This window comes from Canis lupus, chromosome 9, assembly GCF_003254725.2.
Source record: "Canis lupus dingo isolate Sandy chromosome 9, ASM325472v2, whole genome shotgun sequence".
Lineage (NCBI taxonomy): Eukaryota > Metazoa > Chordata > Mammalia > Carnivora > Canidae > Canis > Canis lupus.
The window spans coordinates 51,241,502-51,266,426 of NC_064251.1; the positions used below are offsets into that span (position 1 = coordinate 51,241,502).

General features: G+C 60.0%; 1 protein-coding gene across 1 annotated transcript; it reads left to right on the plus strand.

Annotated features, from left to right (window-relative positions):
* The first annotated feature begins 4,081 nt into the window (after nt 1-4,081).
* Nucleotides 4,082-23,592, plus strand: DBH (dopamine beta-hydroxylase). The gene is made up of 12 exons (XM_025475691.3): nt 4,082-4,427; nt 6,950-7,096; nt 8,921-9,175; nt 10,187-10,363; nt 10,988-11,090; nt 14,142-14,308; nt 17,391-17,534; nt 17,953-17,991; nt 18,606-18,665; nt 21,300-21,427; nt 21,850-22,057; nt 23,001-23,592. Exons 1-12 carry the CDS (start codon nt 4,110-4,112, stop codon nt 23,130-23,132), a joined length of 1,878 nt encoding a protein of 625 aa, XP_025331476.3. The 5' UTR covers nt 4,082-4,109; the 3' UTR covers nt 23,133-23,592.
* Nucleotides 23,593-24,925: the final 1,333 nt, after the last annotated feature.

Below are 24,925 nucleotides of genomic sequence, written 5' to 3' on the forward strand. Positions count from 1 at the left end.
CAGGGACAGAGAGGTTAAGTCCCGTGTGCCTGCCTCTCCACCTCTGTCACTCTCACCGGAGCAAGAACCCGTTCCTGCAGGTGACATTGATCTAAATGTCGAGGGACAGCCAGCCCCCAGCTGTGACCCTAGTCCCCTGGACACAAATGTGGCTCCTCAGCATCATCGTCCCCCCGGGGTAAGATGTTGGATCTGGTCCGCGCTGAGCCTGCAAGGTGCTGCCACGCAGCATCTCTGATCTGATTTCCAAAGTCACCTGCCCTCACCCGGGCATCGGGAGGCAAGGGGCTGGGGTGCAGGCTGCTCTGACCCCGGGGCCCAACTTGTGTTTTCTGGGCTGAGGCCAAAGGAGTTGGGGAGCAAGCCAGAGAGTCCTGGGATGGGTGGTTCCAGCCCGATCCCTGGTGTTCTGAGCAGCTGGTGGGGGTCGTCAGTGTCACTCAGGCTGTGGCAGCACCAAGCTGCTCAGGACCAGGAAGGGACGTGAGGGATGTGTCACCGGGTTGCCAGCCTGGTCTGCAGGTAGCCCGCAGAGAGCCCTTCACAGCCCTGTGTCCTGCTTCTTCCGTTGACTAGAAGGCTGGACTTCCTCCCTGAGCCGAGGGAGCACGGCCCGCAGCCGCCCGTGGTCGCTGGGAAGTGGCCTGGCCTGGCCTCTGTGGCTTACGGCAGCCACGCACCCAGCTTCAGATCCCCCCACTCCCTACAATTGGGGCCCGGGGAGCCAGCTGGAGCCGGCCTCACGTGGCAGAGGCAATGGGGGATTACACGCCGAGGATGACAGTGTCGGAAAGATGCGGAAAAGCAAAGGGCTTATTAAAACGCTGAAATTGGTTCCAAATGAGGTCAGCCATCGAAACGCCTTGGAGGGGAGCCAGGCACTGAGCAGCCAGGGGTGTTTATTTCCTGACAGGGTGCCGGCGACGCCCTGGGCGCCACCCCCCACCCATCCCGCCTTCGGAGGGCAAGTGGCACCGAGACACCAGCGCCCAGCCAGCAGGCATGGGAACATGGGGTCAGAGGGCATGCAGGAGGGGGCTGTGCGGCTCAGCACTTGAGGTGTCCATGGGCCCCCCGGGGCGGGCAGGTGAGTCCCCGGATGCAATGCGGCCAGGCGGGAGGACAACTGAGCGCTGCTTCCTTAGCTCGGGTCGAATTGCTTGTTTGTGAAAATCCATTAATGCAAGGAACGGCACATCGCGGCAGAGGCCCTGGGATTGGCCCAGCTCCCTCCCACCCCCTGCGCCACCCGGAGCCTCCCCGGCTTTTCTCCCTGGTTGCATTTCTCACCCGAGTGTCCCTGAGTGTCCCTTCCTCCTGACTCGGGCAGAATGCCCCTGACCTTGGCCACCTCCCAGTCCGGTACCCTCCCCCCACCCCTGCCCCTTGCCAGAAGTGCACTCTGGGGTCCCTGACCCAGTACCTGGCCCAGCCGGTCCCATGGGCAGATTGTGACCTCTCTGAGGCTTGGGGTCCCCGCTCCTGAGAACAGTCACAGCCCCGGCCCCCAGGCTGGTGGGGATGAAATACAAGGAAGCTGGGTGGGCTGGGCGTGGACATGCTTTCCAGCTCCTGCTGAGGACTATTCCTTGGTAATTGTGATTTCTGTGATCGGCCGCCTCAGCTCATGGGGAACGCCGGCGCTCCAGCCCCGTTCTGAGCCGGAGAAAGTCAGTGCTTTCGGAATCCTGGTAAAAATAAACGTGTGTACATAGCACTCTGCTGTTTACTAAGAGGCGCGCAGACCTTCCCTTGTTGAGGAGGGGCAGCTCCGGGCGTCTGTTGGTCTCCCCATATCCAGGGAGGAAAGGAGGTGTGCTCGGAGGCCTGAGGTCCTGCTCGGGGCTGACAGTGTGTCCCCAGGGCCCCCGATCCCAATCTGGGCCCTTGCTCCCAGGCCGTGGGGTTGAAGGCAGCTGGAAGATAAATTACTGCCGTGCCCGACTCCTCTGGTGACCTGGGTGGAGAAGTGTTTCCCCAAGGATGCGAACCCAGAGCGCTGGTGCCCAGGGAGGTGCACCATGAGGGCCTCAGGGTCTCCCTGCCCCAGAGTTGGGAGCCGCTGCTCTTTCTGCCTGTCTTCCAACTGGAGCCACTTTGCTGGGTGGCACCAAGGCCGCTGGGAGGCTTGCCCACAACCAGGGCACTCCCGCTTTGCTGGCACAGACACATGTGTGCACCCAAGAAGGCAGCCTCACTCCCTCACCATGGTCACTCCCTGATCCCGGTGGGCAGTGTCTAGGATGCATCTTGATCTCAGATGCCAGACATCCACTTACAGGGCAGTTTGGGGAATGAGGGCTGCCCCCTCCCCGGGGAAGCCTTCGGGTGGGCCCACCTGTCTTCTGTGCAAGGCAACTTTGCCCGAGGCCCCCCAGGACTGGTCCTGTATCCAGACCCCCCGGGGGCCCCCAACCACCAGAACACCATCCTCCCAGACTCCAGGCAGCTTGCCCGCCACCCCCTCAGGCCCAAGGGCCTCCCTGGGCCCCAACTTCTTCTTCACTCTCAGTGTCTCTGACCTCTCTGGCTCCATAGCACCTGATCTGGTGGACTGTCATCCTTGCACATCTGTCCCCAAGCCCGGGGGTGGGGGGTCTGTGCTGTCACCCACCCTCCTTTCCTGTCTCATACACTCACTCAGCACTTACCTGTCTGGCTCCCGCTCTACCGCCGGGGCTTGGGCCCTTTGGGGGATGGGGCAGACAGCCCTGCACGTGGACAGTGACGTACCCAGGGCCTTACGTGTCCAACTCTCGCTTGCCTGGGCCCGTGGATGGGCCTGTGGTAGAGGGGAGGGCTCTGTGGCCTTTGTCGTGTCTTTTGCCTGGTTTGGCTTTGCAGGGTGGCCCAGCTGCTGTGAGGCAGGGCCCAGGGAGGGCTGGAAGGGTCCCTAAAGTCCATCTTCGGGCAGTCATTTCTGCCTAAGGAACAGGGTTTGGAGCCAAACCTGAGCCCAGCACAAACTCCTCCAGGCTGGCCTCTGCAGACACCTGAGAACTAAAAGTTGGGGGCCAGCCGGTGACATCCCTGTGTTCCTATGGCTGAGTTCTTGGTTTCTCCAAAGAGGGGAGGAAGAGGAAGAGGAAGGAATGGGAGGAGGGAGAGACCGAGTCAGGTGCCCAGGGGGAGGTGCTAGACCTCAGAGCAGAGGGCAATCACAGAGAACTTTCTGGAGGTTGCAGCATGAGTAGTCAGTTCTCTCTGCAGAGAAGGATGAGAGTGAGTCGGGGTGCTACACCAGGGCTATGAGCCCCCATGGGACTGTGCAAAGGTCCCTGTGGTAGGTGTGGGAGAAATGGTGCTATCGGCCAGCTGGCCTGGGGGTGCTTCAAGTTCAGGCTGGGTCCATGCTAGGCGAAGGGATGTCTCAGGTCTGGGAGCTTTGGTGACAGGGAAGCAGGCCCGTCACTTGCACCCTTTTCTGCAAAGCCCCCAGCAATGCATCCCGTGCCATCTGCCCCCCCCCCCAGCAATGCACCCACTCCTGCTGGAGCAGCCATGGTGCCAGCTGGAGCGTGTGAGGAAATAGACAGGCGCCCAGAGTGGGAACAGCAGGCCATGGAGAGAGTGTCTAAACACAGGGACTATGTGGGGACCGTCTTTTATTTTTAGTCTGAAACCGGTCCACCCTGCAGCATCGTAGAAAAGGCTCACTGGGCCGGGCCCTCAGCAGCAAAATCTCATTACTCACCGGTCACCTCGGAAATAAGCCCTTGGGGCCTCAGTCTGCCCGTCTGCAGATGGGGCGGCGGGGACAGGACCAGCCCTCCTGCCTGGTGGTCAGCTCGGTGCCTGGCCGGAGGCATCTGGAGGGCCTTCTGGGTGCGGGGAGGGGCCCCTCTCCAGACAGCTCTGTAGAGACCACACAGGGGCAGGAAATCAGCCAGTCTGCTTCAATTCCCCCTGATGATGCCCATGTGTCATAAGTGCCAATTAGGAGAGCAAGAGAGGCAAAGGCTTTGCCCCAGGGCGCAGGCTGGTGGGAGGGTCACCTGGACAATTGAATTCCCCACCAGACAAATGTGATTAGCAGTGCAGCCTGGGCCCACCCCCTGGAGGGCCAGGACATAAATGGCCCTGTGGGGTGGCCGGGCTCACGCGCAGCCATGCAGGTCCCCAGCCCCAGCGCGCGCGAGGCGGCCTCCATGTACGGCACGGCGGTGGCCGTCTTCCTGGTCCTCCTGGTGGCCGTGCTGCAGGGCTTGGCCCCCCCCGAGAGTCCTCTCCCCTACCGAATCCCCCTGGACCCCAAGGGGGACCTGGAACTCTCCTGGGATGTCAGCTACACGCAGAAGACCATCTATTTCCAGCTCCTGGTGCAAGAGCTCAAGGCTGGGGTCCTGTTTGGGATGTCGGACCGTGGGGAGCTGGAGAACGCTGACCTGGTCGTGCTCTGGACCGACGGGGACAATGCCTATTTTGGGGTAAGCTGTTTTCCACTCCAGCGCTCCTGGCCTTGTCCCTCCTCAGCCCCTGCCCAGCCCTCATCCTATATCCCACTGCTCCCACCTTGACCTGGCCAGGGAAGCTCTCCTGCCTCTCGGGTCCTGTTTCCCCTGATCTCAGCCAAGTCCGTGCCCCGAAATCGGGGAGTCTGGGGGACGCCCATCTGAGGACAAAGTGGGAACTAGATGCCTTTTGTGGTTTCTGACCATGAGGGCAGGCCCCCCACCTCCCCCGCCGGCACCACCAACACCCAGCACACCCCTGCTGGCCTAGGGGTTTCATAGGCCCAAGTGCAGCACCGGGCATGCACACCCGCTGCCCAGGACGCAGCACTCACACACCTGATTTGCACACGAGGGTGAAGCAAGCAGGTGTACCCCCCACCCCAGTGCCCTCGCCGCATGCAGAACAAACGTACCAAGCAGACCTGAAACAGGATATGTTCTTCACTCCCTGCCTCCAAAATCGACCCCTTTTCTTACTGCCAAGTGCAGAGAAAGAGAGAAGCTTCCCTTCAGACCAGAGGTGGAGAGGCCTTGGGGTGAAGGGAGGTGCTGGGGGGCAGTCACGTGCCCTGAGCCGCCCCTCCCACCTTTTGCCCCACATGGGCCTGGCCTCCAGGGCCTCTCTGGGGATGAAACCCACCTGTCTGCACAAAAACAGACATGGGAGGGTTAAACTTTTTTTTTCTTTTTAAGTTGGGGTCACTTTCTTTATGTGTGAGCCGAGGGGCTCTTCTTTACGTGACTTAAACGGGGGCTCCTGCCGAGGCCAAGCTGGGAGTCAGGGCTAGTGCAGTCAGGCCTGGCCCCAGGACTCGGTTTCTTCATCTGAGGAGCGGGGACAATAATCCTGCTCTACCTTTTTTTGGGCTGTTGTGAGTTCAGGTGAGCTGACGATGGCTGGTATTTCTGGAGCTTAACTGTGCTCTGTCCAGCCCCCAGCACAACTCAGCAGGTGCTAGAGCCTGATGCTTGGGGCCACCCGGGTAAGAATGGGGTGCAGCTGCCAAGTTGGGGTCCAGATCTTGTCTGCTGGGCAACACGATCGCCCCCCACACAAGGATGCTCAGTGGCTCTGGTGGGGGTGGGGGTGAGTCACAGCCAAGAAAAACCTGTGGCAGCCCCAGCTCTGAACCACCCGCCACTCCCAGAGGAGCTCCCGGGGCCCCTGATTCAGGAACTCTAGCTCCTCTTGGGGCAGCTTTTCCTGGCTGCCAAGAGAGCCAGGGTGACTTCGCCCTCCCGCACACAGCAAGATTAATTTGCACAACAAATTCCTGTGCAAACAAATGTCAGACTTGTTTTTCCTCTGTTAGCCATATGTTCAACAAATATATTCTAGATTTCCAGCTGAAGTAGCAAACTAACTTTCTGCCTCTGTTTGAAATGAGCCCTGCAAATTAGTAGTGGCCCTGAGCAGGAGCTTCACTGTCGTGCTTTCCTCTAGGGGAAATTTTGCAAGATCTTTTGCAGGCTTTTTGTTTTGTTTTGTTTTTTCTCAAGGAAATGAAGAAAATATGCTTCAGGCCTGGATACAGGGTTAAAAAAAATTCTAAGGCCAAAGGATTGTGGTGGTCCTGAAGGGAAACAGAGTTCTGTGGTGGGGGTTCCAGGGGATTGGGAGGGTTCTTCCCTTCTTCCCAGCATCCCTTGCACTGGCCTGAAGGGCCCTGGACGGCTGGGCCTGAGAGTCAGGTACGCAGGAGCCCGAGCAGTGAGGGGGTGGGTAGGGGAAGGCCGAGGGGGGCTACATCCGCTGCCTGCTAACCCGCCCCAGGTGCATTTTCTCCCTGGCCCTCAGTTTACCCTCTCCAGGCAGGGCCAGGGCTAAGCAAGGGGAGCAAGATGCCTGGGGCACAGTGTTTATGATGGAGCCCACTCGCAGGGGTGTGCAAGGTCTGGGTGGGCACTGGGGAGAGACTGCCACCTTAAACCCCCCAACTGGTCTCTCCCTGGCTTTTCCCATCTGGCCTGGTCTCCCTGAGTCCCCTTTCGAAGGCTCCATGTACTGTCACGACCCCTCCCTCCGCAGACCAAGGGGAGCGGTACTTGTCCAAGGCACCCATTCCCAATCATGGCACCTTCTTAGCAATACAGGTTCCTGGGTCATGCCCAGAGGTCTGGAACCGGCCTGGGGATGGCTTCTCCGGGCACACCATCTTGGTACACTGGCATGTCCAAGGGCTGAGTCTCCATCCCAGCTCTGCCTCTCGCCTGGGGGCTCAGAGGTCTGTGGAGAGATGTCCCTGTCCCTAACCAGCCCCCATGAATCCTGGCTGGCATTTGAAAGCCCTGCCTCAAGGAGCAGAGGAAGCAAGTGGGATTAGAGCTTGACTCAGCCATCTCCAGACAGACTTGGAAAGTGAGAGTGATCCTCTCCAACCCCAGGAAGACCCTCGGGATCCACAGAGCTGGGAGCCACACTGTGAGCAACCAGCCTGGAGCTCCGGCCCTGCTTGCTTGGCCCTGGTGTTCAGGGTTGTAACCTGTCTCTGCAGGATGCCTGGAGTGACCAGCGGGGACAGATCCACCTGGATTCCCAGCAGGATTACCAGCTGCTGCGGGCACAGAGGACCCCGAAAGGCCTATGTCTACTCTTCAAGAGGCCATTTGGCACTTGTGACCCCAAGGATTACTTCATTGAGGTGGGTGGTGGCCCTGTGTGCTCAGGAGATTGTGGAGCACCCCTACCTCCTAAGGCAGCATCCCTAGGCCCCTTATGCACAGAGAGAGAGCCAGGGAGGGATCTTAGAGGCGCTGGGTGGAGACAAGAGACCAACTCTGCTGTCAGCATCTGGTCTTTCCAAGCACTCCCAGTTGACATGTAGTCGAGATGTTTCTAGATGCAAGTCCTGCCCTGAAGCCTCTCAGATTGGGACCACAGTGATCTTGCCCCCGACTCTCCTGGTTCATCATTTCCAGGTAGAATTCTGAAAAGAGCCCAGGAGGCCTGGTTTCGCAAACTACCCTGTTGTCAACGGGCTGTGAGGTTTGGGCCAGGTCCCTTCCTCCTCCAGACCTCCTTGGTTGACCTGCCCTATAAGGTGCAGGAGAGAGTGGGATGACCTATAAGGCCCTGGCAGCTCTGTCTAGGAATTCAGAGCCACAGAAGACCTGAAACACCATAGGCTTCCCGCACTGCTCCAACACACCTGCTCAGGAAAAACAGCCCAGCTTGGCCTTGATGATAAAATGCTTTTAATTTCCTGGTGCACTTGGATGTTGGTCACCGCGTGTAATTTTTGAGATATGACAGTGACCAGCTGTCCGTGTGCCAGACAAGGAGATTGAGGCCCGACAGAGGGGCTTGCTCGGGGCCCCATGGCATGGGGCAGAGCCAGACCCCAGGTGTCCTTCCCACAGCTCACGGAGTCCTCAATTCCTAACCCACCGTCCCCGTGGATGAGGCAAAGATAGGCAGAGGACCCTCTCCAAGAATTTTGCTTGGGGTGTAGCCGCTGCGCACAGGCTCTCAGCCTAGAGCCTTGGGGCTAGGGGTGGGGGTGCCTCCCTCCTGGGGCTCAGATGTATCCTCTGGTGAGAGGGGGTCACAGGGGCCCCGGGTTCGGGCAACCATAAACTCAGAGGGCCAAGGGGCTGCCCACCATGAACACAAACACACACGGACATGCATCGGTGCCCAGAAAACCACGAAAGGCATTTTCAGGACCACATCCCACACACAGGTACAGGCTCACGTTCCTGGCAGCACGGCGGGAGAAGGCCAGGCCGGACTCCTGCGTCCTTGGGTCTGTCTGTGACCTCTAGCACAGCATTCACTGGAACTTTCTATGTCTACACTGTCCAGCACCAATGGGACAGCTCAGCTGTCCAAGCTCTGTGTTACTGTCGAGAAGCCTGCGTTTGGGGGGTTTTCCTTCATAGGGGCATCAGCTCCTCCACCGAGCTGATCCACACCTGGTCCCCAGGGCCCCTGGGGGCGGTGGAGGGGACAGTGTCTGAGGGGGGCCAGCCAGTCTGGCTCACGGGGCAGCCCAGCAGGGGCTAGCTGGGCAGATACTTCGCAAATGTAGATAGAAGGTATTTGTAAATAAAACATGTATTTGGGATCCCTGGGTGGCGCAGTGGTTTGGCGCCTGCCTTTGGCCCAGGGCGTGATCCTGGAGACCCGGGATCGAATCCCATATCAGGCTCCCGATGCATGGAGCCTGCTTCTCCCTCTGCCTGTGTCTCTGCCTCTCTCTCTCTCTCTGTGACTATCATAAGTAAATAAATAAAAATTAAAAAAAAACAAACAAACATGTATTTGATGCCCGGTGCCAGCTGCGGGCCAGGGGCTGAGTAGCCGGGGATGGAATCTCAGCTGGGTCCAGGGGGAACCTCAAAGGCCCCCGCCTTCACAGAAACGAGAGCCAGGCATGTCACCTGCCAGGTGAGGTGGCAGGGACCTGGCAGCGCCCGGCAACAAAGGAGCCCAGCTCTGGGGGGTTGGCATGTCTTGGCTGCAGGATGGCACCGTCCACCTGGTGTACGGGGTCTTGGAGGAGCCTTTTGGGTCGCTGGAGGCCATCAACACGTCGGGGCTGCAGAAGGGACTGCAGAGGGTACAGCTGCTGAAGCCCAAGATCTCCATCCCAGCCTTGCCGGAAGACAGGCGCACCATGGACATCCAAGCCCACAATGTCCTGATCCCCAGCAAGACCACGTACTGGTGTCACCTCACCAAGCTTCCACAAGACTTCCCCCGGCACCACATCGTCATGGTACCTGGGGGGCAGCGGGTCCCGGGGCCTCGTCCCATCTCTGCCTCCCTCCTGCAGCCACAGAGGCTGCCAGAGAGATGTCCCTGACCTGGAGAGCCATCCATGGTCCAGCTTGGACCCAGGGCCCTCTTCTTACCTGAATCTGAGGCACAGTCCTAATTTCCTGCAGCCACTAGCATTCTCTGACCCCCGTCCCCCTGCCCCCCTGCTCACTCCCCACCCTCCCAGTGCCCCTGTGCCCCAACTTCCTGCAGCAACTAGCATACTCGGACCCTCTGCTCACTCCCAGCACCCTTGTGCCCCAACTTCCTAGATGGGGCCAAAGGACACTGATGTTTAGACTTCTTTGTCTTTCCTTGGGACTAGAAGGGCCGTCTGTCAGGCCACATCCCCTTCCATGAAAAAAGCAGCTCAACTCACAGCTCAATTGCTCTAAACACCCACCCAGAGATATAAGGCGAGGACAACAGCTGTCGGATGCCCCTGTTTTCCTGGCCCTGGAGAAGGGGAGGTGGGGACTCATTCCATCTCCCCAACAGCGCTTTCACACCGTAGTATTGTCATCCCTGTTTCCAGGACAGAAAGTGCAGCCCAGAGAGGTGGTGTGAGTGCTCGAAGTCACACAGGGGTGGCCGCCCAGTCCCCTGGGCTCAGGCCTAGCCTCAGGGAAGCCTCTCTGTCCTTGCCCCGGCCATGGCCACATTCCCAAGAGGACAGTTGTCTTCCTATCCCCAGTTTATTGAGAAATGGCTCCCCGGGGTCCTCACACCCTTCGCTCTGGAGCTCTTGTGGGCTTCTGGCAGATTCTGTGGGGTTCTGGGTTGGTGGTACCCCCTTCAAAGCCCCAGAAATGCCCCTGGAAATTGTCTCCCTTAACCCTCCCATTTTACAGATGGAGAAGCCGAGGCCGGGGTGGGGGGAGCCGCTGGCAGAGCCCCCTCCAGGGGGCGAGCAGGTGGGCGGGCGGGCATCAAAGGCCCCAGGCTCAGTGCCCTCCCGCCCCCGCCCCAGTACGAGCCCATCATCACCAAGGGGAACGAGGCCCTGGTCCACCACATAGAGATCTTCCAGTGCACCAAACAGTTCCAGAACATCACCTCATTCAGCGGGTCCTGTGATTCCAAGGAGAAGCCCCAAGAGCTCAAAGTCTGCCGCCACGTGCTGGCCGCCTGGGCCCTGGGCGCCAGGGTACGTGTCTTATGTCCCCCCTGCAGTTTGGGGGCCCCGGCTCCTCCGCACCTGTGTCCCCTCACCTCCAAGCAGGGGCCCCAAAAGGTGCTTGCAAAGCCACCAGAGAGGGCCCACCCCCACCTCACTCCAACCACCACCTCACCTCACCCCCCACCTCACCCCCACCCCCACCTCACCCTACACCCCACCTCACCTCCATCCCCCACCTCACCCCACCCCCACCTCACCTCCATCCCCCCGTCCTCCCATCCCCCCATCCCCCTATCCTGCCCACATCACCCTATTCCCCCAACATTGTCTGTTTCACAGCTCTTGGGCCACGAAGGCTTTTCCGAGCCATTGTGGCTTTTCTGTAAAAATGCAAAATGTGAGCATAGGTACTTTGTGAGTTTTGATCTTGTGTTCCCCCTGGAGTTGGGGGTTTGTGCACATAGGGGTCCCAGCTGGTGGGTGGGCTGGTAGTGAGCTGCCTGTCCTCCGGAGAGCACTGTTCTAATCCCATTGCACGGCCCCCCACACCGCCCACATCCCCCATCCTGGTCTGGGAGGAGCCCCTTGGGAGACACCAGCCTGCCTGTCTGAGCTGCACCTAACACCTGTCCTGTCCTCCTCCCCCCGCAGGCATTTTACTACCCAGAGGAAGCAGGCCTTGCCTTTGGGGGCTCCAATTCCTCCAGATTTCTCCTTCTGGAAATTCACTACCACAACCCGACGAATATCCGAGGTAGGGAGTTCTAAGTGTGCATCTGCCCCTGCCTCCATCCTCTCCTCAAGCCTTTGGGCTCAGACATGTCTGGTCTGGAAGGTGGCTGGGGTATCTGCTTGGCAATGGACTGCCGCCCCGTGGTGCAGCTTCTTCATGTGACCCACGGCAGTGCGTGTTCCTCTCCAAGGCACCAGTGGGCTCCCTGGAGCAGGGCCCAGCCCGCGGGCTCATTGTTGGACCCCAAGCAGTGGGTGACCCTGGCAGGGGGACCCCCCCACACACACCCCTGCAGCATCCCAAGGCTGGGAGAGCTCTGGCATGCAGCTCTCAGCTGCATGTGGGCACCTGCGTGTGTCCGAGGGCTGCCACCAATCTTCCTGGCATTCTTGCTGGCAAGCACCCACTGCCAGGTACCACTTCCAGAAAAGGCAGCCAGGGGCTTCTTGCATGCCCATTTGCAGATGAGGAAATTAAGGCCCAGGGATGAAGGATCCCCCAGCAGGGCCCCAAAGGGAGTAGGCGGTGCCAGGAGATCTGGGTCTGGGCTGGCCGTGACCTCAGTCACACAGCCGTCTGGGGGCCTGAGCCATCAGGAATCACTTAGATGCCAGTTTGGTTGGAGTCCACGTGGCCCACCTTCCTCCCCACACCCCTTCCCTGCTCTGTAGTAGGGTCAACACGTCCAACGTGCTGTCCTGGTTCCCTGGGATCCCCACTTCTGTGACTGTGCAGGAACAGGGCCCCCGGTGGGAAGGAAGGCAGGTGCAGGCTGCCCCACAGCCAGCGAGGCCCCTGCCCGGGAGCCCCTGCCAATGGCCTGACCCTTGGGAGGCACTGCCTCCAGGATTATCTTTAAGTCAAAGGAAGAGCCCTAGCTCAACTGAGGGCCTTTCTGGCTGTGTACCCACCACCCTCGTCCCCCTTCTCAAAACCCATCACAACAGAGCAATTGCATGCTTGTATTGGAGCTTCTGTATGGGATTTTCTATCCACGTGTTTTGGTGTCAGTGTTGGCAAAAGGCTGTGCTTGGGGGCTCCTCTAACTGACCCCCCGCAGGGGCCTGGGACTCCCTGTTGGAGAGGCGTCCGGGGCTGTCATTGATTAGTGAGGTCTGCCCCATGCTGCACTAGCTGCAGGATCACCCTGGGCCTGCAGGTGGACAATAAGAGTGGATCTTTAGGATGGTGATGACAGTTGATTCGGGAGCAAAAACACCAGCCTCTTCCACCACATGCGGCCACATGGCCCCTCTCCCTCTCTCTTTCTTTAAAAAGGGTGCATATTTTCATTTGTAGAAGGAAGGAGCAGAAAGTGCTCAAGAGATGAGCGCGGGAGCTCCACGCTGGGCCCTAGCTGGTCCCTCTGAAGCCATGTGACCCTGGCGGGGGGACCCCCCCCTCCCCCACAGCAGTCCCAAGGCTGGGAGAGCTCCGGCACGCAGCTCCCAGCTGCATGTGGGCACCGGGATGTGCTCTGCCGAGGGCTGCCAATGATCTTCCTGCTGGCGGCATAACTAATACTTTCTGCCGCCGTTGGAATTATCTACAGCGTGCACGGGGACGGGCATAAGTCAGCTGGGGCTTTAGCATGATAGGGGATTTATTGCTCGTTTAAAACCTGAAAGCAAATGGATTTTTGAAAACTCCTTAAGCATCAGGGAGGTCTGGCTCTCCCTGATTATCTAGTTATATTTATGGATCCTTTGCCAAATATAAGGATGCTCTGTCACTTCACGAATCTGGAGATGGGCCGCTTGGCTATAAATATCAAAATGCCACAATTATTTCATTATTTAATCCCCATCTGAATTTTAACCAATTGCATCTCCTTTTTATTATTATCCTCTGATGTAACTGGGCCCAGAGATACAGAGGCTGAGTTTGGACATTGCAGGGGTGGGGGCGGCTGGAGGAGGGAAGCGGGAAGCAGAGGCAAGAGTGGGGCGTTCTTGGCTCCACCTTGGGGCGAAGGAGCAGAGACCTGACACTTTCTGGACCTGTGGTCTCGAGCAGGCTCTTCATCTCAGGCTGAGAGACTCGGTTTCCTCATCTATAAGGTGTGTGGGGGGGTGAGCCTCCGGTTACATGGGCTCCCCTGCCTGTGCCCCAGCTCCCCTGTGCATTCTGAGACCTCAGCTCCGGCCTGAAGCACTCAGGGACTCGGCAGGGGTAGAGCCAGGCGACTGGCAGCCACGTGGTTGCGTGGCTGTGCGTGTGGCTGCCAGCATCCCTGACCTTGGCCATCAGCTTTGTGTGACTGCCCGGAGGCCTGTGCAGGGAGCTTCTGGACTCTCCAATTAGAAAAGGGCAAGAAGAACCAGCAGGTGTGGCTGGGCTGCGATGGGCAGAAGCACTATGCTCTCCTTTGGAGGAGCCCAGAGAGGGACAGTGACTTGTCTGAGAGCACACAGCATACCACTGCTGAACCAAGTGGAGTCTGGGCTGTGCAGGAGCCAGGGGGTAGATCACCTACTGGGTGTCCCTTGGGTGCCCTGGGTGTGCCTTGCGGGGTGGTTGTCAAAGGAGCAAAGTGGGAGAACTGAGAGAAGGATGTGTGGTAGGTGCCTCTTGTCGACCTGAACGTGCAGATGCGCCTGCCAACCCACCTGGGCTGGGGTGGGGGGTGCTGAGACTCCCCTGCGAGACGGGGCGGCTGCGGTGTCCTGCCCCCCTGTTTGCACAGACGCGTCCATGGGTTGCCCTGCAGGCGACTTCCGGTCAGATTCCCTCAAGGGGAGGAACACGCCCTCTGAGGTGTCGCCGGCTTCCCGGGTCTCCCAGACCCCCCTGCAGGCAGCTCAGCCCCACTGAGTCCACGTGCTGGGTTTTAGTTACCGGCCTTTATGAAGACTTTGCAAAGCATCCTCTCAGTTTCGTAGAAACAGTGGCTCCTTGTTCCCCTGTGGGTGTGCCTCAGAGCGCCTGGCACAAATAGGTGCGGGAGCGGAGGCCGCTGGTGGGAGCAGCTGTGGGGTGCCAGCCTGGCTGACACTGGGGGACTGTCTGCGGGAGCTGGAACACAGGGCTGACCTGCAGGGGTCACCTCGCCCCCCTCTTTCTCTCCCCCAGGCCGCTATGACAACTCAGGCATCCGCCTCCACTACACGGCCAAGCTGCGGCACTTCAACGCGGGGATCATGGAGCTGGGGCTGGTGTACACGCCCGTGATGGCCATCCCCCCGAAGGAGTCGGCCTTCGTCCTCACCGGCTACTGCACGGCCAAGTGCACCCAGGCGGTGAGTGGGGCTGGGCCAGACACCTCCCCTCGCTCGGCCTGGCCACCCAGCTCAGGTCCTACAGGTGGTGACCAAGGAAGGGCGGCTTCGTGGCTTTGGTCACCGCACCCCACAGCTGCACTGCGGCCCTCCCTCCCCTATGGCCATCCCCCTTTCCATGGGCCTCCTGCTCCAGCAATAGCCTGGCTCCCACCTGGTCTACACCACACGCCAGCCAGTGCTTTCTCGCGCTGCATTTTAAACTACGCTTTCATTCTGTGAGTAAAATAGACACGCACTGCCCACCAACAACACAGGCCCTGCAGCTACAGATAGAGCCCCCCCGTCACCAGCAGCACCCACTCCCCTGTCCCCCAGACAGCCACAGTATAAATCACTACGTGCCCTTCCTGACACGTTGTGTCCAAAAGCAAACACAATGAACAGGAAACATTTGTCCTGTGACTTGCCTTTTGGCGGCCACGCGCCCTCGCCCAGCACGCTTTCACCGCGAGCCAGGCCGGTGAGGCAGGGGGGTGGGGCGCTGTTCTCAGGACCCTGTGACGGCAGGTGGGGTGCAGGTCGTTACATAAACCCCAGAGCAAATGATGGGGGTTCTAGCTTCCAAAGGAGCAGTACAGATTCCCCAGAGTCTGCGCCTTTGGGGCTCCCCTGCCCCCCCCAGCCCCGCCTCTGCTGCCCTGCCTTGCCCCCTAGTCGTCGTTAGTTTGCAGACCTCTGCCAACTTCTCACCCGTGGGGAGAAGGCTGCACGGAACTCCTTGTACACCAGGAAAACGCTTTATCAGGTAGATTCCAGAGACTGCTGCACACAAGAGGACAGGAGTGTCCCTTTGAATAAATCTCACAAAACACCCTCCAGAAAGCTCATCTGATACTTCTCCCCACACACAGCACCAAGCAGGTGCCGGGACCCCCACCTCTGCCCACACCCACCCCCTCACCACCTTATCAATATTCTAAATATTCCCTCAATTGCCTGGAAAATCATTTCACTGTTGTCCAGTTTGAATTTCCCCGATTAAATTGTAGAGATTGAGCATCTTTTCATCGTCTCTTGATGGACGTTCCTTCCTACGAATGTCTGTTCATGACCTTTGTCCGATTTTCCCTGAGGCTCTTCCCTTGTCTTGCTGTTGGCTTCTGGGGGTCCTTTTTATCTTATGTTTGGGAATGTGCCAACGCTTTTTCCCACACTGTACCTTTGCTTCCCACAGCGCCCCGCTAGGTAAGTGCTGACACCTCCTTCTGCGGCCCAGGACGCGTGCTCTCTGGCAGGTGCCGGCGCGGAGTAGAGCACGGCCCTGCGTGACCCCTCAAGCTCTGCCCACGCCACAGGCTGATGAGCGGAGAGTGGATGTGGCTCTCCAGTGAGCTGCCTCTCCACGTGGACCTGCTCTCCCCGTGGGCTCCCCAAGTGTGCAGGCCCCCCCACCTCCATTGGGCGAGCAGGCCATCCTCGAGCTGAAGAGAGATGGAGCTATTAGCCACACAGGAGATGAGCTCCTTTTCTCTGAGGCCAGCCTCTGTGCTCTTACCCATGTCCCTATGTCATGTCTCCTGCCACATGAAAGGCTCCGTGGTCCCAGCCTGGAGCTGGGGAGGGACCTCTCAGGGCGCACCTGGGAAGGTGGCCCCGTGGTGTTGGGAGCCCTGGCCAGGGGAACACCTTTAGGCAGCCTGGGCTAACAGACCTGCCTCCAAATGCTTTACCAAGAGGAAAGAAAAAGAACTCGACGTCCTCTTCTCTCCGGTCAAACAGTGAGTTCTTCTTGAAAATCGCATCATGTGGAATGCTTGTTGAAGGGACAGCACGGAGTCAGGTCTTGCCTCTCCTTTAGCAGATCACCAGGGGGCCTGCAATCGGCAATCGAAAGGCTGGCATGGTCGAGATTTCCTTGTCAAAAGGGACAATGGGCGATCCCAGGACAAGTATAGCATGTGGTGGGACCAGGGCCCCAGGGCAGCGCACCTCTGTCCACTCGTCAGACACCCACATCTTGGGGCCAGCGCCCAGCTTCCAGGGCCGTAGACAGCGAATCCCAGGGTCCCGTGAATAAGCAGAGGCCCCCAGACCCCGCTCCCCATTGTCACAGGTGTGGCTGCATGGTTTCCCAGTCCTCAAATCGTTGCAAGGGGGCCCAACATTTCTGCGATGCCGGGAGCTGGACAGCAACGGGTGGAGGGCACGGGGGAAAGCATCCAGTGACATCAGCCAATGTGCAGAAGGCTTGGCCACCCGGGACCACTCAGTGACAGGGCCACGGTGGTGGGAGCTCGCTGAGCTGCAACAGGGTGGACGACATGGAGCACAGCGCAGTGGCGAACAGTCAGGGAGATGACAGGTGTGAAGGAAACGCTTGAAGCGTGAGATCCACTTTAGGGAATGTTTTGTCTAAACAAAGCTCACGTGAAGTAAGGGGGAGCCTCCTCTCCCCGGGAAGTCACCTTACGCCCTAATGGAGCAAGGTGTCTGTCTTGATGTGACGACTGGCCCATCTCTTCCCGGAGCCAGCTGACAGTCACCGTGGTCAGCGCCACAGCTGTAAGACAATGGAAGGTCTCCTGGGGCGTGTGCAGGAGACACAAGGTCATGCCGCAGGGCAGCTGAAGGGCCTGCTGGACAGGACAGCCTGGCCCCAGACCTGAGCCTGCAGAAAAGAGGTCACACTGCGCTCGCCTCGGTGGCCTCTGCCCGTGGAGGGCTCCCCTTAAAGTCTGTTGAGCAAATGAAGAGTGGACTGAGCAGCCTTCGGGGGCTCCAGACTGAAGGAAGCACCCCCCGCCCCCTACGAGCCTCTGGGGGCACCCGACAGGGCTGCTCCTTTGGAAGACCAGGGCTGTGACGGTGACAGGGGCTGTGACAATGACATCACTCTGTGGGCAGCTCAATCCCTACTGAGTTTCCAGAGGGGGACTTAGCTGTCCAGGGGGAAGGACAAGGCTGGGCAATGCAGACATTCTGGGGAAGCAAACTGGGTCGTATCCATGGCCTGTGGTCGGTGCCCGCAGCCTCCGCGGGAGGGCGGGAGCCAGGGTCTCCCACGTGCCAGGCTCTGACTCTGCCATCCCCTGCCCTGCAGGCCCTGCCTCCCTTAGGGATCCGCATCTTTGCCTCTCAGCTCCATACACACCTGACCGGGACAAAGGTGGTCACCATGCTGGTCCGGGATGGCCAAGAGATAGAGATCGTGAACAGGGATGACCACTACAGCCCTAACTTCCAGGTAGGGGCTGCCTGCACCCAGCTGCAGGGCTGTGGACCTGGGAGCACCCCTGTGCTGGGTTCCCCTCCTGGGCCAGGCCCTGACACTCACCTGAGAGCACAGAGCTGCCAGCCCTTCCCTCCTCGGGGACTCAATCCAAGGGGAGGGGACTCTGGGGATAGATTCCAGTATGTGGCTGATTGAAGAATTTAGTGGCCCAGGCAGCCCGATCGTAAAGTCTGTCCTGGGTGCCACCTTCTTGTTGTGATATCTTCCTGGCCAGAGGCCACGCTCGGCCAGACCTGGCTTCCCCCTCGAGCCCCCTCAAGGGCACCCCCCTCACCCCCTGCCCCGGGAGCACAGCCCCAGAAAGCGGGGCAGGAGAGGCGGCTGGGAGCTGGATCTGCAGACCTCTGAAGTCTCCTCTCTGTCCACCCAGGAGATCCGCATGTTGAAGAAGACTGTGTATGTCTACCCGGTGAGTGCCCACTCAGGAATGGGGAGGCCGGGAGCGCCCCTCAAAGGAGAGACTGAAGGAGGTGGGGGATGACAGAGGCCGAGGGAAAGGTCTTCCATGCCAGGCAGGGGCTGCGAGGCTCTCCAGGACGTCACAGAGAGGCCTCCCGGGGACCCAGCAGGCAGCACCGGGGTGATGTGCATCCTCCCACCTGATCAGCTGGCCACAAACCCTGAGAGCTTTAGGGAGAGACAAGGGCCTGGGGGTGTCGCTGGTGAGGCCCCTGATCATGCAGAAGGGGAACCCCAGGTCAGGTGGGGCAGGAGCTGATGATCATGCAGTTCACTCGTGGGTTGTGACATGGCCAACCAGTCTGTACAACGACTATCCTGCCTGCCTGTGACCTGTGGGCTAAGGAGCCCCAGGAGCCAGCGAGTGGTCAGTCCCTGGGGACACCCAGATTTTGGCCCGCACATGTGGGGGCCCAGAGGCCACCACGAGGTTCCTCGGGAATGGACCAGTGACCACGTGCCATGGCATATGTGGTAGTTTGGTCAAATGTGGGACAGGCCCAGGGCACCTGTCACCCCCAGGTGGGCAGGAGCTGATGACCATCTATTGGCTTGGCTCCCCAGGGGGACGTGCTCATCACTTCCTGTACATACAACACAGAAGACAAGAATGAGGCCACTGTGGTAAGTCACCCTGACTTTTCCCTGCTGCCTGCCCACAGAGTATGTGAGGCCTGACGGCGGTCCCATTCGGAGCTTCCTATGCTTTCATGAGGACGAGTCTTTTTTTTTTTTAAAGATTTTATTTATTTATTCATGAGAGACATAGAGAGAGGCAGAGACACAGGCAGAGGGAGAACAGGCTCCCTGCGGGGAAGCCTGATGCGGGACTCGGTCCCAGGACCCCAGGATCACGCCCTGAGCTCAACCCCTGAGCCAACCAGGTGCCCCCAATGAAGACAAGTCTTGAGTCATCACCTAGCATGTCGGTTGCCGGAGGGACGGGGGGTGCCCTCTCTCATTCATTCAATAAACCAGTGGTCCCTGGACCAGCCGCCGCAGCAGCCCCCCTCCCCCCCAACAGGGAACGTGGTAGACACCCAGACTCACAGGCTCCATTCCAGACCTTGCATCAGACTGTGGGTGGTGGCCCGTGGCAGTCTGTGGGTCTGTGGTCTGAGAAGCTCCCCGGGCTGTTCTGACACCTGCCTGGGTTTGAGAGCCTCTGCGGTGAGTGCATCAGCACCTGAGTGCAGATGCCAGGAAGAAGGGGGGGGCAACGTGGGGGTGGGACAAGGTGAGTGAGTGCCCGGCAGAGGGGAGGATGCAGGAAGGCCCCGAGGCCCCAGAACATCCTCAGATCTTCGCTCACTGTCGATAGCCAACATCCACAGGCTGCAGAGCCCCCACCTTGACACCATCCCCTTCGAGGCTTCTCACAAAGACCAGGTGTGTGGTGGCCTCTGCTCAGCAAGGGTGTGACATGGATGCGTTTGGGCTGCGCTGTGGGTAGCCCAAGAGGAGGGTCCATTCGGGAGGCACCACGTCCTCAGGGCTAGCCCCCCAGTGGCTGCCCACGGTCACCCAGCCGGCTCGATCTGGAGAGTGAGAGGCAGCGCTGCTAATGGCCATGCGTGGTCGGCCAGTGGGCACCAGCCTCAGCTGTCCTGGCAAAGAGACCAGCGGCTAACAGAGGCCTGCTACTCGCTTGTTAATCATTAACGGCTCGCCCTATCCAAGCTGAGGGACCTCGATGCCTCCAGAGGACCCTGTGAGGCGGTGCCACCGGGAAACAGTGAGGTGGAGCCACCAAGAGCCCTCAGCTAGCAGGTGGCAGGGCAGTTCCGGGCACCAAAGCCACACATGCCGCCCCTCAGTACAGAGGCAGGACAGCAGGGTCTCCCCATTCTGCAGGTGAGCCCCCTGGGGCCGAGGGCGGGAGGGGAGGTGCTTGCTACACCCCCCCAGGGGAGGCCCACTCCCAGCTAGCGCCACTCCCACGGGGGCCCTGCCCCCCGCTCTCCCTGCCTTATGGAAGGAACTGGCCTCCTGTCCTGGGTGTTCAGGCCGGGTGAGCACGCCCATGTCTCAGATGCCAGGCTCTTCAGGCCGAGGCCCCAGCTGCCCCCTGCTCCCTCCTCTCAGGGACACCTGCGAGGCAGGACCCAGGCAGAGGGCAGCTGGGCGGCTCCCAACAGGCAGGCAGAGCTTCCCCAACCCCCCACCCCCACCCATCTGAAAACCCTCGCACCCGAGAGAGAGAGGCCTGTGCAGTGTGATTCCCACCCCAAGATGAAGACAAAGGGACAGCTTCCAGGAGCACAACTTTCCCGGGGTCAGGATTCTATTTTGGGGTCCAAGGCACAGAGCCCTAAGAGGCCCCAGAACAGGAGGAGAGATGAGATCCTCCCCATCTGAGGCCGGGCTGGGCCAGGTGATATGATCTGCAGGGCCTCCGAGGGCCTGGCAAGCCAGAGGACAACGTGGGTGACACTGTCCAGTGGGGGCCACACAGGAACCAGACAGATCTACTCAGGGGACATTTCCCATGTAAACGGGCCATCCTCGAGCAGCGTCTACACTGGGATGGGGGCTGAGGTGAGCCCTCAGCTGGACTCTTTGCTGTCTTTCTGCTGTCAAGAGGCAGATGCTTCTCTTCTCTTGAACACCGCCGCCAGCCAAATAGCCCCCCAGACCCACACCAATGGTCACAAGGAGCTGGGAGCCCAGGATGCAGCAAAGGTGGGCCAGAGGCACCCACCCTGCACCTGCCCTGCACCCACCCTGCCCTGCTGGGGTCTGGGCTGGCTGTTGTTCTCTTGCCTGGCCTCTGCTGTGCAGGGTGTCCTCTACCCAGCTCTTCCTGGGTCTAGGCTCTGAGACCAGGGCCAGGACCAGAGAATGCCCACTCCACCCCCTCCCACATGACAAAGCGGCAGGGCTGCCGTGAGACCGCTGCTGTGCAGGCCTCTGGCCACCATCTCCCCTCAAAGCCAGGTTCCCATGGCATGAGGGGAGGCCTCCCCATGTCTGGCCAGGGTTGAGAGGCTGTGCCTCTTCCCCTCCCTGGGACACAGTTTCTGTACCCATAAAATGAGCACACTAATACCCCCACAGCTCACCCTGTGGTCGTTTCCTTCCTCACACTGTTGCCACCTGAGACCTGTGTGTCAGCTGACTTATTCGTTGCCTGTCTTCCCTCTGGAGGAAGACGGGATCCCATGGAGGCAGGCATTCTGCTTGCTCAGGATGCTAGCAGGCCCCGCACCGTGAACGAATGCAGTGTGGGTCCTGACGGGCACCTTCCCCCTGTTGCAGGGGGGCCTGGGGACCCAGGAGGAGATGTGCGTCAACTACATCCACTACTACCCGCAGACACAGCTGGAGCTCTGCAAGAGCCATATAGACCCCTGCTTCCTGCAGAAGTATTTCCACCTAGTGAACAGGTGACAGCTCTGCGGGTGTGTGCCTGCCATGCCCTCCGTCCCCGAGGCAGGGTGGGGGGGGGGGCGATCAGAGGAACCCCAACATAGGAGGTGCTTGTCCCTGGGTAAAAGTGAGGAATCCAGGCTGAGTTCTGGGAGCAGCCGTGCCTCCATTTCCCTCTGAGAGCCGAGGTCAACATCGCTAATCCAGCCCCATACACTCTTCCAACCAAGCCTGGACTTGGCCCAAGAAGCTCCCTCGGCCCAGCCCTGGAGTGGCCCTTCCCAGCCCCTGCAGGGGACTCAAGAGGTGAAGCCGACCAGCCATTGCAGGCGAGGAGCCACAGCCTAGACAGCACTTTGGTGGCAGCAGGGCCAGGGAGGTGTCACCCACAGCCACCCCACCGGCGCCGCCACAGCTGGGCTCTCTCCTCCCTCACCAGGTCCAACCTAGGGGAATACTGCACCTGCCCTCAGGCTTCTGGCACCACCTGCCCTCAGGCCTCTGGCACCACCTGCCCCCGGGCCTCCGTCCCCGAGCAGTTTGCTTCGGTTCCCTGGAACTCCTTCAGCCGAGTGGTGCTCAAGGCCCTGTATGACTTCATACCCGTGACCGTGCACTGCAACAAGTCCTCAGCCGTCCGCTTCCCGGTACGCGGCTCCGTGGGTGGGTTGGGAGGCGCCCGCAGCAGCAGCAGGACGCCCTCAGCCCTGCCGATGCTCACCCAGCAGCAAGTCCCGCGGGTGCCTGCCCCTCTGCGCCCCCGGCCTCACCCAAGTCCCCAGCACCAAGCGACAGGGCTCCACCCCAAGTGCTCACTCAACACGGCTGGAGAAATCAGGTGACGGCAGACAGGCCCAGACAGACACCCGGCCTGCAGATGGGAGAACTGACAATACTGCCGGGCAGGCCAGGCTCCCTGCTGCTGGGCCACATCACATCACAGGGCTCATCTCGGTGGTGTGAGGGGGGGCCAGCAGCTCCCCCAGGGCCTAAACACAAAGTGCAGGGGGAGGGGCAGGTGAGAAGCCAAACAGGCTGAAGCTGTCGGTGGGCTTGTCTCCGTATCTGGGACCTGCTGGGATTCAGGGGCATCTCATTTATTCCTGAGTGAGCCAGTGAGGAGCTGCCAGTGGAGGCTGGGCTGGTGCTGAGCAGGGGGGCGGGGGACGGATCTGCAAGCCTGCTGGCCTGGGAGACACACTTCCTGCAGGCATTTGGGAGCCAGTTTACGTTCCCAGCACCAAGGGTGGGCCTGAGGCTGGCTCGCGAGGGCGACCTGGCAGGGACATCTGACGTGGTGCAAAACATGACATTTGGTGCAGCCTTGTTGGGGAGGAGGGCTACGAACTCAGCCCGCACGCAGGGGCTCTGATTGCTTTATCCGGGTGGCAATTGAAGAGAGGGGCAGGCAGGAGAACACCAGGCCAGGACGCCCAGGTAGCAGCTGGAGGGGAGGACAGTGCGTTCGGTTTGGGGCACGGTGAACTTGAGGGCCAAGAACCCAAGAGGTCATGGGAGAAAGTAGCTGGGAAGGCAGTGCCTCGTCTCACCCCTCTGGCCTCAGTTTACCTCCTGGTCCTTTCCATACAGGGTAAATGGGATCTGCAACCCCTGCCTGAGATCATCTCCAAGCTAAAAGAGCCTACCCCTAGGTGCCCAACCAGCCGGGATCAGAGCTCCTCCAGCCTCACTGTGGTCAACATCGGTGGGGGCAAAGTTTGAGTGGGGAGCTGTCTCTCACTCCCTCTTCCACGCTGTGGCTGTGGCTCACATCAGCTCCGTGCACCCCCATCCTGTGAAGACCCCTGTGGAATAGCTCTGCCTGCCCAGGATGAATGGGCTGGGCCGAACCCCTGCCTGAGACCATGGTCCATTCTAGCCTCCACCTCTCAAGGACACCCCACCCTTGCAAGGCCGAGAGGGTCCCATGAGAGTTTCTTATCAACCCACCCGGGACTGGGGTGACCCACACCTTCCCCACACCAGCCTTGGTGGTCTGGAGTCCAGTGTGCCCCTCCACTGTCCCCGAAAGCCCTGCCTATCTCGCTGGGAGGGGCTGGTCCTGGGAGATGAGCCATGCCTGGCAGTGGGGCAGCCCCCTCAACGCGGCCTCCGCATCCCCAGCCCCTGCCGATGGCGATCTGTGTTGGTGTGCTGTGGGTACACGTGCTACTTAAACATCTCCCTGCAGAGTGGCTCGTTTGTCACAGTGGGCGTCTTCTCTGCCACGGAGGCAGGCCCGCCATTTAGCTAGTTAGAGATTTGCCTGGGGAGATTGCTCCCTTGCAGGGTAAATAGATATTTTCGCCCACCTCAAGGGAAACGCTAACAACTCTCACTGCCACTAAAAGATGAGTCGGCAAAGACCCAGACAAGGATCTGGGTGCCAGCTCTTTGGGGAAATGGAAGTACCAGCTCTGGGGCAGGGGGGTTATTTTTCTCAGTGGTGGTGGAACCTAGTGGTTAGCAGACCAGGCTCCAGAATGAGGCCTGCGTTAGAGGCACTGCTCCAACTCTTACTGGGGGTGTTAGAACATCCCCCTCCCTGACCCTCAGCTCTCTCACCTATGAAGCAGGGCCTGTGCTGTCCGGGTGAAATGAGCCCATGAGGCTCATACACGGGCCAGTGCCCAGTGATGGCAGTGCAGGGTGGCGCCGCCCCCACAGGAGAAAGTCTTGTCTGGGCTTCCCTTCCATGGAAGCGCCTCGCGCCCCTCTGGGCTGCCTCCCATCTAAGGCCAGGCCTGGCTCCTGGATGGTTTCTGCAGGGAGTAACAGATGCAACTCCGTTCAGCCAGTTCAGCAGAAATGCTGCAGGGCCTCCAGGGGAGCGAGAGGGTGATGGATGGCCCCCCCACACACCCGTCCTCCTGCCTCGGAAACCGTCGGCTAAGCGGCTGCCTCTCCTGGAGCCACTTCATTATAGACGCGGACAAACGGGCCCAGACGCTCCGCACTGCGTCGTATAAATCACGGCTTCCCGCGCTGTAAGTCACAGGGCGTGATCGCTGTGAAATGCCAGGCCCCGACGGAGGCTGGAGAGCCCGCCGGTCCTCAGTCATCTTTATAGCTCCGGGTGACAGGTGCAGGAAAAGCCCCTCCCTGCAGGACAGGCCTTGGGAGGATGGCCCCGAGCTCGCCCAGCCTCAGGCCTTCTTCATCAGGTCCAGCGAGACCCCTTCCCTCTGACAGGGAAGACTGCCAGCTGGGACAAGGGTCCCGGTGAGCCCAGAGTTGTGGGAGAGGGTGCCAGGGAGACCCACAGGCCAGGCCACAGTGGGCCAGCCTCCCACCCACGGAGCCCTTCCTGACCACCATCACTTCGTTCCTGAGCCCCCCACCCCCCGCCAGGCACTTGCAGCCTTTAGTCTCCCCTAGAAGAGAAATGTCTCACCCAGGATCCCCCAAGGATTAGTGGTGATGGGGAATCACTCAGTTCCAGAAACTTCCACTGCCCACGGGGCTAGGACCCCTCCCCACACACTTCACTCACTCTCACCCTCTCAGGCTGGTCG